The sequence below is a fragment of the Gymnoscopelus microlampas genome (assembly GCF_963454915.1).
Source record: "Gymnoscopelus microlampas genome assembly, chromosome: 15".
NCBI lineage: Eukaryota > Metazoa > Chordata > Actinopteri > Myctophiformes > Myctophidae > Gymnoscopelus > Gymnoscopelus microlampas.
Window position 1 is genome coordinate 6717011 of NC_139952.1, and position 15098 is coordinate 6732108.

The window sequence follows — 15098 nt, forward strand, 5'->3', positions numbered from 1 at the left end:
GAATTGAATGAGTATGGCTATAGTTAAATGTGAAGCTGTTTCTGCTATAAATATGCATCCACCGTTCTGCGCGCCCCTCGGCTGCGACGTTTCCTTTTTGACACACATCTACACTTCATGGAGTACATTTTTGTACTGGGGTTCTGGGGACTGTACGAGCAAAAAGAGGGACAGGTCAGGATTAAATTCATAAATGTAAGTTTGCTCATCCTGGCGCTTCATTCACTATTTCAGGAATAAATGGCCTTGCACAACAATGTTAACTATAAAGATAACGATGTGGCCATCCCCATTGAGGAATTGTCTATTCTTATATTCTGTATAATTCTATACCTGCATATTATTCTATGCATGTATATTTTCATCCACGGCTCTGGTCTAGCTGTGTGAGATGTCATAAGTGATCGCGGAATTTGCCGTCGCTTTGAAATGACGCTGCTGAGTGCAGTCCGATCCTTTGAGGGAAACCGCTCGACCACTCGTCCTCTCAAATAATCCTCGGCTCCTCGCAGGGGCGGGGCTTAGGCGCGAGTGGAGGAAGCGAGGAGAGTGAGCGAGTGACCGAGTTTTGGGGAATGGAATTCAGCTATGGACTCTACAGACCGTAAATGAAGCCGATTGTTCAGCTGTGTGCAATCCGCCATCTTTCAATATCGTGTCATATCGCGTCGTATCCTGCAGAATGACACCAGACCATTATTGTTTGGGTAGCTTGTCAATCAAAAGCGGGGGCGGGGAATGAATGCTATTGGTTGTGTAGCTTGTCAATCAAATCATCCTGCCCCCCTCTAGAGCATAACCTTCTTTATCGTCAATTTTAAAATAAATGGGATGGACCATAGTTTACCAAAACGCACATCATGATGATTGAAAGGAGACTTTAAACTAGCGACTGGAAGCATAGAATTGATGACAATTTTTATTAAAGTAAGAAAATCTAGTCTAAAGTTTGTCAAAAACCAGTGGTGGAAAAAGTACTCAAATGTTTTACTTAAGTAAAAGTATCGTTACTGCAATGTAGAAGTACTCTGTTACAAGTAAACGTCCGGAATTCCAAATTTACTTGAGTAAAAGTATAAAAGTATTGGTATCAAAATGTACTTAAAGTACCAAAGTAGAAGTACTAAAATGTTTGAAAATAGCAGATCTACAAGCTCTACGTGCTTGTAGATCGGCTATTTACAAATAGCCTATGTATAAAATAGGGTGGTTAATGTCTGTTTTATAATACAATAATTTATATCTGCAAAGTAATTAGTAATAAAGTTTTCAAATAATTGTAGTTGAGTAAAAGTACAATATTTGCCTCTGAGATGTAGTGGAGTAGTAAAAGTATTGGCAATTGGAAATACTCAAGTAAAGTACAAATACCTGCACATTTTACTTAAGTACAGTACTTAAGTCAATGTAGTTAGTTACTTTCCACCACTGTCAAAAACCCATCCGCTTGTGTTAAAATAAATTCTTTCTGACACCAGCAGGGGTAAAGCAGCGAAACTACAGGCCATTCATAGGAACTGTCTCTTCCGTATTGGCATCAATGTAAAAATCTCAGGCTGGCCCCTTGCCTGTAAACAGAGTATTTTCTAGATTGCAGTATTGATCCTTTTACTTAAGAAAAAAAATGTAGTACTTTTTCCGCCACTGGCTGTCATTCTAATCGGTGACAACAGTAATGACATGCTCGAGCAGTATAAGCCTGGAGACGATAGGAGACGGCTTTTCAAAAGAGAGAACTGTACTGTATGGCAGAGCTTACACCAGTGAACTACTCAGTATTATTTCATAAACCTGGTTGAATGTGGATGGACAGTATGAGTGAAATATGTTGCATATCAAAGGTCTCGGGATTTGGACCATGTTGACTTTATCCTAGATGTGTACATCAAGGATCAAGAGGGATGTATTTGCAGTGGTGGCAACTAACTAAGTGCATCTACTCAAGTACTGTATTTGGGTATTTTATTTTAATTTTAGAGTAGCCAATTATTTGTACCCCTTTTTCTCCCCAATTTAGTCGTTACGCCAATTAATCCCTCCCCACACACATGTTCTGTGTTGTCACAGCTGTCGTATCCTACTGACTCACCTGCCAGTGAGGAGCCCCCACCAGGAGGACATAGAGCCTTCGTCGTACTCCTCCCGCCCAACACTCCCCGCTGACAGGTGCCGCATCGCGACGTGTTGTGAGCTTGTAGATCTGCTATTTTCAAATATTTTAGTACTTTTACTTTTGGTATATTTTGATGCCAATACTTTTGTACTTTTACTCAAGTAAATTTTGAATTCTGGACTTTTACTTGTAACAGAGTATTTCTATATTGCAGTATTGGTACTTTTACTTAAGTAAAGAATTGGAGTACTTTTTCCACCACTGCGTCTGTATGATTGAAGGGGGGTGGTGAGGTACTGAGCAAGTCATTCAAAAGGGGAATGTCATCTATGGAGGATGTAACCACCAGCTGACTGGATTCTATAATGACATCTACAAGTTGGACGCCTCCACAATAGCCTGGTCTTTAATCCATTCAATCCGAGAACACATCTGTGTCATTTTAAGATTTAAAAAATCACACCCAGTGTGAAGTGAGCGGTGTGGTCATCACAGTGATGGAAGCTCTTTTTTAAGTGCATAGTCCTATTTATAGGTTATTAATTTCGTCATGACGTCTCGCTAGCCAATCACAGTGCTGAATAGAGTCAGCCAATAGAGTCAGCCAATCACAGTACAGCTAGGGGTGTACTAATGTAGAGGGGTGTGCTATTATGAGCCAATCACAGTACAGCAAAGGGTGTACTAATGAGGTGTCCCAACCCCACTTATAGGAGCGGCTACACCGCTCAAAAATAAATCGTGAAAATGTGTGCAAATCTTTGAATATATTATATACATTTTTAACCCAAATCTTTGCTTCTGCATGGGGGTCCCTGGAACAAAATATTTTGAGGTGGGGGTCCGTGGGTCCATTTTGGGCGGTCCTTGAAATGAAAAAGTTTGAGAACCAGTGATATTCTAGCAACATACGTTATAAAAAATAAAAAAACTGTTGGGATTTAGAAGACATTTGTAGAATCCCCAGAAGATTTGAGTTCAAAATGTTCGCTTTAAAAAACATATGTTAAAAAATTTGCACAAATGTTCACGATTTTTCAAAGATAAATAGCAGATCTACAAGCTCATATCACGGCTCCAAGTGCCGGGCTATGAGCTTGTAGATCTGCTATTTTTTGAATAGCCCAAAGTATCAAATAAAGGTTATAGCTAAAAATGTAAAATGACACAGTATGCGTTCCCGGATTGAATGGGTTAATTAATTCCAGAGGCAGTTCACCAGCTGCTTCAGTATATAAATCTGCCACCATTATCGAGACAAATATGTCTGTTTGTGGGGAATATAGGCCCCGAGGGCCACAACATTAACATCAGAGTGTTTGACACAGAGACCAACTGCTGGCTTAGCAGTCCTTGCCACAACCTCTTCCAGAAACACGGTTTGGTAATTCAGCTTTTTGTCTACAATGGAGAAATGTAGGCCTACATACTTTTTTATTTGGACAAGTTCTTCAGTGATCTGTGAAAATTCAATCCAGAGACCTTCTCCTGGACGAAGCTTGAGCCCAAGGGGAAAGGCCTGTGTTCAAGGATGTTTAGGACGTGCTGTTGCGTGGTGGGAGATTGTGTGTACTTGATAGTCATGTATTTTTCCACTCTCTGACAATTTCTGTATCAGAGCAGGACCTAGTGACTTGTGTCTCTTAATTTTTACTGTTGGCTTCCTTATTGCATTTTTACAACCATGTGTGTCTTTGCATCTTTGTAATTTTGTACAATGTTTTATCCATACATCCATCTTCAACCGCTTATCCGGAGTCGGGTCGCGGGGGCAACAGTTCCAGCACAGAGAGCTCCAGACTTTCCTCTCCTGAGCAACATTAGCCACTTCCTCCTGAGAGATCCCGAGGCGTCCCCAGGCCAGTGTGGAGATGTAATTCCCCCATCTGGTCCTTGGTCTGCCCCGGGGTCTCTTCCCAGTGGGACGTGCAACGAGGACCTTCCCTATACGCTCGGGAGGCATCCGTACTAGATGCCTGAACCACCTAAGCTGGCTCCTTACCAAGCGAAGGAGCAGCGTCTCTACTCCGAGTCTCACTCGGGTGACTGAACTTCTCACCCTATCTCTAAGGGAGATGCCAGCCACCCGTCTGAGAAAAGTCATTTCGGCCGCTTGTATCCGCAACCTTATTCTTTTGGTCATGACCCCACACTTCATGACCATAGGTGAGAGTAGGAACGAAGATTGCTCGGTAGACAGAGAGCTTTGCATTCTGGCTCAGCTCTCTTTTCGTCACCACAGTGCGGTACAGTGACTGCAATACCGCTCCTGCTGCTCCGATTCTCCGGCTGATCTCCTGCTCCGTACTCCCCTCACTCGTGAACAAGACCCCGAGATACTTAAAATCCTTCACCTGCGGCAAAACCTCATTCCCTACCTGGACTGCACAATTCATCGGTTTCCTGCTGAGAACCATGGCCTCAGATTTGGAAATGCTGATCCTAAATATATATACATTGTATGTATAATGTTTTGATAATAAGTATATAGTTTTCTGAGGTGCTTGTGTCTTTAACTCACTGAGTGCCATTAACGTGTTTCACGTGTTTTTACCGCTATGGCGCTGGGTGCCATTAACGTGTTTCACGTGTTTTTGAAAAATTAGCATAAATAAATAAAAACATTTTTTTAGAACTGAAAAAGGCTGTATCTCGCTTCCTAAGCACTTTTTGTTTTCTGTGAAAAAAACTCTGGCACTGGGACAAAATAATATTTAAAAAAAATCTGGCAATTATGGCACTCAATTGTACTACCTAGGAGTATGTAAAAGAACAAAAACAAATAAACAAAACGTTAAAAAAAATAAAGTTCTGGCACTCAACACATTGCCAGCCATAGACGCAGATTTGCGTTCTATTTAATTTGCCTGCCAGAACGCAGATCTGCGTTCTATTAAAAACAATCTACAAGGGGCGCCCCCCTAACACAGCTTAGGAATTATCGATCGACACTCAGATAGGAAGTAGTCGGGTGTCATCTCATTCCAAAAAAACAGGAAGCCATCCACCCTGACTATGTGACTTTTAGAAAAACACTCCTATCTCAGTTTCTTTTTTTTGCATTGAAAACCACCCATTTTCAACGGGCCATAGCCCCAAAATGGCCGATCGCGGGTGGAATGTTATTGTTCCAGTGGACGCACGGATGCCTCTGCCTCCTCACAGGGACTTTTTTTTTGTACACAATGTGACCTCCACAGCGTTTCAAAGATTGTCGGATTAAGGTAATTACGCTGGCAAGGGGATAAACAACAATGTTTAATATCTTGGCAGGAGATGTGTTGGGGACAAGAGGGGCACACGGATGGTAGAGGGATAAAGTACCACCACCACATAGTCTAGGGGTTTGAAACAAAGAGACCAAACAACCAATCCTCCACACAGCTGAAAGTGGATTGGATTGGACAGCTGCAACCATTTTGGCTTAATTGGCACTTTGGCTTGGACATGTTTTAACAAATTATATTTCTCTGTTGTCTCGTGTCACCATTCTGTTGCTTCAAACTAAACCAAAACAGCATTATAAATTGCTCATCCCCTCTGCAATTTGACATCATATCTGGAGTGACTTACAAGTGAATGGACCTTAACCAACAATGCAGTTCTTCAAAGAAACTAGGATACCCGGTAAACAGTGGTGTAAAGTAACTAAGTACATTTACTCAAGTGCTCTACTATAAGTATACAATTTTGAGGTATTTTTACTTTACTGGAGTATTAACAATTTTCAGTACTTTTCACTTCTACTCCACTTCTTTCACTTCTTACTCCACTACAATTATTTGCCCTCACTTAAGCCCTATATACATTTTGGCCATTTGAAAATAGCCGAACTACAGGGTTAGTCCGACAGCGCATTCCTCCGACAGCGCAGCGCTCCGACGTTTCCAATACTAAACCCGAACCAAACCCGCACCCTAACCCTAACCGCATGCGGATACCACATAGTCGGAGAAAAGGTCTGTCGGATTAACGCATGCCTCCCGTCAGAGTAAGAAGTGAAAGAACTGGAGTAGAAGTGAAAAGTACTGAAAATTGTTAATACTCCAGTAAAGTAAAAAATACCTCAAAATTGTATACTTATAGTACAGCACTTGAGTAAATGGGGTGCAGTACGTTAGTCCGACAGCGCATTCCTCCGACAGCGCAGCGCTCCGACGTTTCCAATACTAAACCCGAACCAAACCTGCACCCTAACCCTAACCGCACGCGGATGCCCCATAGTCGGAGAAAAGGTCTGTCGGATTAAACGCATGCCTCCCGAACTACAAGCTCAAAATGCGCCGCGATGTACGGAAGGAACTATGGAAGTTAATTTATTGAGGTTCAGCTAAGACTGAACAAAACTGTCATTCATTACATTCCTCAACTATCACCTCATTAGCCCTGCTCCAATCAGATCAGCTGAGCTGATTGACAGCACATTCTGATTTAGTCTTAGTCTTAGTCCTTTGAATAACACACCATTTAGTTTTAGTCCTATTTTAGTCTTCTGAAATTGTTTAGTCTTAGTCCAGTCTTAGTCGACTAAATATAAAAACCGTAGTCTTTTAGTTGTTTAGTCTTAGTGGACAAAATTAACCCTGAAAATGTGACAGTCCCTTTAAAAGGACTCCTCCTCCTTCCTTGTCTCACTCACATTCATGCTCTCTGTTCAGGTCACCCACCACCTACCCGACACCAAGCAGCAGGCACCACCCGATTGAATACTAGTCACTAAAGCTACTAGTATAGACTGAAGTAATTAAAGCAGGTCATGTTTGCACGTTTGAAATTGTAACAGCTGAAATCAATAATATATCAGTATTCTGATATTAACCTGCGGGCCGCATTAAGTGAAGGTGGGGGCCACATGTGGCCCCGAGCCACCAGTTGCCCATGTATGATATAAAGCAACATCATTTGTCCCATTAATGCATATTCCATTCATGTAAAGCAACATTATATGTTCCATTATGCATATTACAACAGTACTTCACAGTAAATATCATTGCATTCATTGTGTGTAGTGAAGTCTTTCTTAAGCTGAACTGCTATTTTCAAGTGTTTAAAAAAAAATAATTACATCTATTATTACATTGGAGAGGAGTCCGTCATCATTTTCCCGTGTCATTGTTTCGCACTAAACACAGAGTGTTTGTGTTGGAGTGCCTCAGTGCGGCTGCAGAGTTCATGTGCAACCTCTTGCATGCGTGGCTGCGATGTTTCGCGGGGGTCCCAACACTCCCAGGGGGTCCGCGGACCCCCAGGGGGTCCCCCATGTATTTTTTTAAGTTCGGGCCGCGTAGCCCGAACGTATCAAATGTATAAAACTTCTAGTTTTATACATTCGAAAACTTGTGAAATGGGACATTCTGCATAATAAATACTTTCTAATTTTGGTACATTTTGATACCAATACTTGTGTACTTTTACTCAAGTACATTTTGAATTCCGGACTTTTACTTGTAACAGAGTATTTCTGCATTGCAGTAATGATGCTTTTACTTAAGTAAGAAATGTGAGTATGTTTTCCACCACTGCCGGTAAACATCAAACCTAACATTCTTTCTAAATAACATGCTGCACAATGATAATCATGCAGGTTTCCACAAAATTATACTGCAACAACTGCAAAAGCTCTTATGCAATTTTCGAGTTAGAGTGCACATCCTGTGTATCCAACATGTGCTGCTTTGGTCAGAAACATACTCAGATGACTTAACTGAATATACGTACAGTGGTGGAAAGTAACTAAGTACATTTACTGTACTGTACAATTTTGAGGTATTTGTACTTTACTTAAAGGGGAAATCCACCCATTTTCAATATTTAACTATGTCATTAATATAGCATAAAGGAGTTGTGTGGAAATAAGAAAAAAGTTCCCCCCTTTTCTTTTTGCCTTGAACTGGAGGATTGATTGTGAGTTTAACATTGCAAATTACAACGTGATGACTCATCATGTTGTAATTTGCAATGTTAAACCCACAATCAATCCTCCAGTTCAAGGCAACACAGAAAGGGGGGAACTTTTTTCTTATTTCCACACAACTCCTTTATGCTATATTAATGACATAGTTAAATATTGAAAATGGGTGGATTTCCCCTTTAAGTGTTTCCAATATCCAATACTTTTGCTTCTACTCCACTACATCTCAGAGGCAATTGTACTTTTACTCCACTACAATTATTTGAAAACTTTAGTTAGTAATTACTTTGCAGAAATTATTTCATTATAAAACAAACATTAACCACTTCAGCTCTATTTTATACCTAGGCTATTTGAATTCCAGACTTTTACCTGTAACAGAGTACTTCTACATTGCAGTATTGATACTTTTACGTAAGTAAAACACTTGAGTACTTTTTCCACCACTGCGTACAGTAAAGCTGACATTTGTGTGGACAATGCTAAGCATTCCAAAGCCAGTCAATCACATCCTAAATCAATCTCTTCATCTCCTAGGCTGCAGGCAGCATCTATCCTCATTCTGCAGAGGATCAGGACAGTGAGAAAGCTGTTGGATTTGTAGACTTGAGGCTGGCAGAGACAGTGAGAAAGCTATAGGATTTGTAGACTTGAGGCTAACTTACTTTGAATGATGATGATATTGCTTTGAATTAGTTCTCAAGTTCATCCTTGAGGTCGCATAATTTTGTGTCCTTCCGACTTTGACGTGACACATAGAGGTCTGGCAAAGATTATTGCATTATATTCCTCTTTTTGTATCGATGTACATTACTATCTGAGATATCTGGAAATTGAAACAAGTTGTGACCCAAATCATTTGCAAGTCATATAAGTTTCACTTTTACATAACAGTATTACATTACTTTATAGAACAAATACATTGTTTAACCGTTTATTAAAAAACAAAATATATCGGTGCCGCGCTATGAGCTTGTATATCTGCTATTTTTGAATAGCCAAAGAAATCTAAAATGACACAGATGCGTTCCTGGGTTGAATGGGTTAAGACAAATTGCATTTCACAAATAGCAAAAAAAAAAAGAAGGAAAAAATTCAATCTCCAGGCTCACAGCACGTGACGTTGCGATGCATTGTGAGTTATTTTAGCCATTTGAAAATGTATAATGTACAAAATAGGTCATAAAGGCTTTTCACTGAAGGAAGGGAAATACTCTATTTCTATTCTTTATACACTATTTCTCACATACCGACTTTGACAATGATACTGTTTACTCTCAGCACTTTCAGCTCAACGTTTCTGTTGCAACCTTCAGTTTTTACATGGCTGAATGATTCCTTTGATCGATTTCAGAATGCAAGGTCTGGAATCACACTGAAATGTAGGCCTGCAGCGTAACTGGTTCATATTCAATATGACTTGAAACCCTGCCACTGCCAAAGAGTCTATAATCTGTTTCTTTTCTCTAAATTGTCTTGAAAGTTTCCCCCTAAAGTGTGCTGGGGATTACATCATGACGACTTCACCATTAGTGAGTGAGCACACTCGTCACTCATGTTCTCTTTTATATGTATGTATACTGCCCAAAACTTTAGACCCGTTCTCCTCTTCCATATAGGTGACTGAAGTTTAAACTTTAATGTTCAGCTTCACTAGGAATCGTGGTTTTCTAATCTAACTTTCTAACTTCTAACTTTTTGGATTGTGTTAAAAAAAAAGGGAAGCAAGAGAAGAAAAAAGCCGCTCGCAGTGCATGAACTTTCTTTTCTCGTTTTAAAGTTCAACTTTTAAGTTGAAGTTCAACTGTGTGAATCTGCAGTGTGAAAGGTTGTGAAGGTGTGCTGAAATATGACTTGCAAATGATTTGGGTCACATGGGCCTGCCAAGTCAGAGTCACATAAGGCTCATGTCCTCTAACTGACCTCCCAACAGCTTTACTAGGGGCGGAAATCACTAGGTACCTGACGATTCAATTGATTCCAATTCAGAGGGCTACGATCCGATTATATTGCGATTATGAGAGATGTGACACTGTCAGCTGGAAGGTTATATTTGCCAACATCAACAATTGCTGAAAACCAACAAGAAAATAAACAATTCCTTTTTTGTAAAATAATACTGACTTATCCGTTGGTCGTCTGTCTGTCTGTCTGTCTGTCTGTCTGTCTGTCTGTCTGTCTGTCTGTCTGTCTGTCTGTCTGTCTGTCTGTCTCTCTCTCTCAGAGCTAAGATGTGCACAGACAGTTATTGTGCACACTGCCAATGAGCCACAGAATACCTCCACTAATGATTGTTTTCACATGTGTTATGAGTGTGAGTAGTGTGTTAGCGTGTGTGTGTGTGTGTGTGTGTGTGTGTGTGTGTGTGTGTGTGTGTGTGTGTGTGTGTGTGTGTGTGTGTGTGTGTGTGTGTGTGTGTGTGTGTGTGTGTGTGTGTGTGCGTGCGTGCGTGCGTGCGTGCGTGCGTGCGTGCGTGCGTGGGGGGGGGGGGGGGGTGTGTGAGGGTGTGTGTGTGGGGGTTTTGTATCAGTGTATGTATGGACATGTGTGTGAGTGTTCACTTCCAGGTGTTGACCCTTGCCTGATTGCTGGCTGCACACATTTTCGAGATTGCCGCGCTACGAGCTTGTAGATCTGCTATTTTTGAATAGCCAAAGTATAAAATATGGATAAAGGGGTTAAAATGGTTGTGACGCTTTATTAACTAAGTTTTGCTGGGGGACCCCTGGGGGTCCCCGGACGCCACTTTGCGAACAATGCCTTAGCCTACTGTACCTTACCTTGCCTCGCTTCCCCTCACCTCAGCTCACCTTACCTTACCTTACCGTACCTTGCATGAAGTATCCTCTGTCCTCATATTCTCCTGACAATAGAAAAATAAACACATCTCTGTGAACCACAGATATGACACCATTATGTTGAAAAAGGCTTCTCACACACATTGTTGCCCTTGTGCGAACCGCTGGCTGAGATGACGTTAAGTCCTCAAGGGCAACAAATTGATGCTTTTACTGAACGCAGCTTTTACAACCTGTGATGAGACAGAACTTCCAGTCGTATTTCACTGTCGAGCAAATGGACCCATTTGGTTCCATTTGTACGCTCTCAGACTTAAATAAACAGTGTGTAATGCTTTTGCAAGGTCGTTGTCAGAGGGCCTGGTGATGGGCTTGCCTTCACAGCTCTGCACTCCACTTTATTTTGTTCCTCTTAACAGAGAGAGAAGTCCCATAAAAGTGCCATGACTGTGTTGTTATTGTGATGTTGGCGTGTGTGTGTTGTACTGAAGAATAGAGTAAAAACACATACTGTATACATCAGCATTGCAACGCGAACAGAATGACTGACTAGAGGAAGCCAGTGGCTGGAAGAGAGAAACCAGGAGCTGAATAGACGCATCATTTAATAAAAAAGACTAATCTAAAAGCCCCGAATCCTAATGGACTAAATGGACTTTATAGCAGCACATTATGTTCTAGTATTTTTTACCTCTCAAATAGGCTGTACAATGGTACTACACATTATGCAAGCCATAGCCGTGGGAAGTACGGGTGCTGAAATAAAGTATGAAAATAATAATAATAATAATAATAATAATAATAATAATAATAATAATAATAACATATATATATATATATATATATATATATACACACACACACATACACACATATTTTAGATACAGATATTATTTAAAAAAATATTCAAAACATTTTTGCATAATGTGCCTGTTGTTGTTTTTCGTTATTTGGGGGGGATTCAGTGCCATATGTGTTCTGGAACCGAATTAACTAACAAAAAAGCACCCGTAACCTATAACGTCCTTAGATGCCAACTTATTAGGTGAAAACGTTTTCACCTAAAAGGTGAAAGGGTTATCACCTAAAATGGTAGCTTGCGGCCACCTTAAAGAGACACATCCCAGGTAGCAAGGGGCTACTGCCGGCGTCACGCTGGTATTTTAATAGAGTGTTGGCGGAAGTGGACTCGCTCAGTTAGATTTTAGCCTCTCCATGAAGTTGGTAGGTCTTGCCATCTTGCCATAGACTACATTAGCATGAGAAAAGTGTCAGAGTGTCATATCTCTTATAGAATTCTTTATATAAGTTAAGACTCTCTCTCTCTCTCTCTCACAAAATGTTATATCTTTTCATTCAACAGCAACAGCACAATGGGTAGACAATTACATGTTTTTTGTTTTTGTTATGCTAATAAAATTACACATTTTAAACCATAATTTGTATTTAGTTTGGATTTTTCTTCTTTTTTTATTTTTCTTGCTTGCGATTACGTCACAGACTTAACGTTTGATGACGTTTTGATTGTTATTTTTTTTTTTCTCTTTCTGGAAACAATCAAATATGATGGAACTTGCACAAAAAAAATAATTTCACCCCATTTTTACACCTGTAAACCTGCGATGTGACAATATAACAATATAACAATATACTGTAATCTGATTCTGAAGAGTGTCGCAGAGGCCCAGCTACCGATGGAAATGTTGCTTGTTGCCACTGCCAGTGAGAGAGCAGGGTGAGAGTGGAAAAATATACCCAAATGGACCCTTGCGGGTGCACTCTCAGAGTTAAATTAAGACTAATTAATCTATATTGAATATTGATATTATTTATATATTAATTCATATATTTGTTTGTTTGTTTATATATTTATTTATTTATTCATTCATTTATTATCCATTATTTTATTGTCATGCACAAAAAGTGCTCAAACCTTATGTATTTTCATACAAGACACCAAGATCAGCTGTTGTGGTCAAACCTTTCTCATTTTATTACAACATTACAGGTTATTCTTCTTTCAAACAAATATGCTACATTGGTTTTCTCTTTGTGAATCATAACATGTCATTTTCCAGATATGAACTCTAATTAACATGTGGATTTCTTGACTTGGTTGGCTTCTTGACCATGTGGTTGGTATATCTGACTGAAGCTTTGTCATTCATTGGATACGGCATTTTTCATCTTTTTTCATTTCTTTTCCTTCATCTTCAGCTGTATTCACATGTGCTGCAAGCGTTGCTGCTATCGCTACGCTATGTATTTTATAGTTTGAAAGGAAGGAGTTATTTTTTTCAGCTTGCATTCTTGCTTCTTGTTGATATTTTGAATTCAACTTTATCTTTTCTGCTAGGTGATCCACCGATCCAACTCTTTTAAGCAGTCTATCCGACTCTTTAAATATCTTATGTTCATCATCTTTAAGAAGCTTTTGTTGCTTTTCCTGTATTGCTCTCTCTGCTTCTTGGAGCATCTCAGTGGTGTAGTGGTCTCCTCCATTAACCTTCAACATCGTCTCGATTTTCTCCAGCAGCTCAGTGACCTGAGAGCGATTCCCGGTGAGGTTGTTGTTGAAGACATGATAGCGACCGTCACATTTTTTTATCAGTTCTTGTAGTTTTGGACACTTTTTCAAAAAGTCTTCAACTGGTGCACCGTTAAGCTGGTCACCACCAGTGAAGAGAATCATGCTGTATTTGTTTGAACTTTCACCAAATACCTCCTGAATCATTTTCACCGTTTCCTGCTCCTCGGGCGTGAATCTTCCCAGTCTGAGCACAACCAGGAACACATGAGGACCAGGAGCAGCAAAACATATACACTTTTTGATCTCATTTATGACTTCGTCTTCACTATATTTGGTGTCAAACAACCCTGGCGTGTCAACAACAGATGCATTTCTACCATCCACTTCAAATGTGACCTTCTTACAGTCTACTGTCACAGACTCGGGTTGGAATGTAGATTTAAATGCTTCGAAACCCAGGATGGTGTTTCCAACGGCGCTCTTTCCAGCTCCAGTCTTTCCAACCATCACCATCCGAATTTCTTCAATGATATGAAAAAAAAAAGGATATTATTATGGATAATACACATTCTTACTGTGCGTGTGTGTGTCTGTCTGTCTGTCTGTCTGTCTGTCTGTCTGTCTGTCTGTCTGTCTGTCTGTCTGTCTGTGTGTGTGTGTGTGTGTGTGTGCGCGCGTGCGGGAGTACGTACCACTTGAACTCATTTTTGTCTTGTGTCTTTGTTACTCTGTAAGAGGGGGGTATCATTAAAACGATATTCAGATATTCATATGAGACAGATGATGTTCTAAACTCACTCAGCAACAGTTTTTCATCATGTAATCAAAAGGGCTGCAATATACTGTAAACAGGGGAGTCGTTTTATAAGAGTGGTACTTCTTAAAAGTTACAAATGCTCCATATAATACAAAAATAGTAACAGATCGGCCTGTAGACCTTTTTCCGTAATAATAAATTGTGTTTTTAGCGTATTGGCAATTTTGTTCATGTTAGCCTCGACAGACAACTATAGGCTCTATGCACAGCAGCCATATTATCACTTCCTTCACAGGTGTTACCAGTGATACTAATGAAGGCTTTGTTCCATTTAGTGTAGCACAGTAGTTCTCAGATTTTTGAATTTCAGATTTCCACGACCCCCATAACTCTGAGAGTGTGGGGGGCCAGTTGGGAGTGTTTCCAGTGAGCCAACATGCACAATATCAGCACCCTGACTCTGTTTGACCAGAATGGAACAGAGCCTTCATTAGTATCATTGATAACACCTGTGAATGTCTTACAATATGGCTGCTGTGCATAGGGCCTATTGCAGGACATTAGACATGCATGATGAAATAGGCAGGGTACGTAACTTGACTGAGATTCCATCACTCACCTGAAGACTGGAGATGTATTAGACGGCCCTCCTGATCGTTGTGGTGGTTCTTTAACTGTGGGTTGATTGCAGGGAGAACCTATCAGTGGAAATAAGTGTAATAAGTAAGTTATTGAGTAATAGTAACAACTCTAACATTTGGGCTTCATTAAGACAGCACCACGCTTGGTTTGTGTGGAAACAAATAGCATCTTGTGTTTAGTTACTGTGTGTCTTAAATGGACAATACTTGAACTGAGTTTAGGATAACTATACATCACGCAACTTCATGCCTCTAGGAAATTACATTACTGTTGACATTACTCACTGATATTGCAAACCCTTATTTGAATTTGATTTGATACATAGTACGTTTTTCCTGTTTGACATT

General features: G+C 40.1%; 1 protein-coding gene across 1 annotated transcript; it reads right to left on the reverse strand.

Annotated features, from left to right (window-relative positions):
- Positions 1-10845: 10845 nt before the first annotated feature.
- LOC311061607 (GTPase IMAP family member 7-like) lies at positions 10846-13865 on the reverse strand (the record flags this gene model as incomplete). The annotated part of the gene is made up of 2 exons (XM_084080301.1): positions 10846-10887; positions 13197-13865. 2 exons carry the CDS (start codon positions 13863-13865, stop codon positions 10846-10848), a joined length of 711 nt encoding a protein of 236 aa, XP_083936427.1.
- Positions 13866-15098: the final 1233 nt, after the last annotated feature.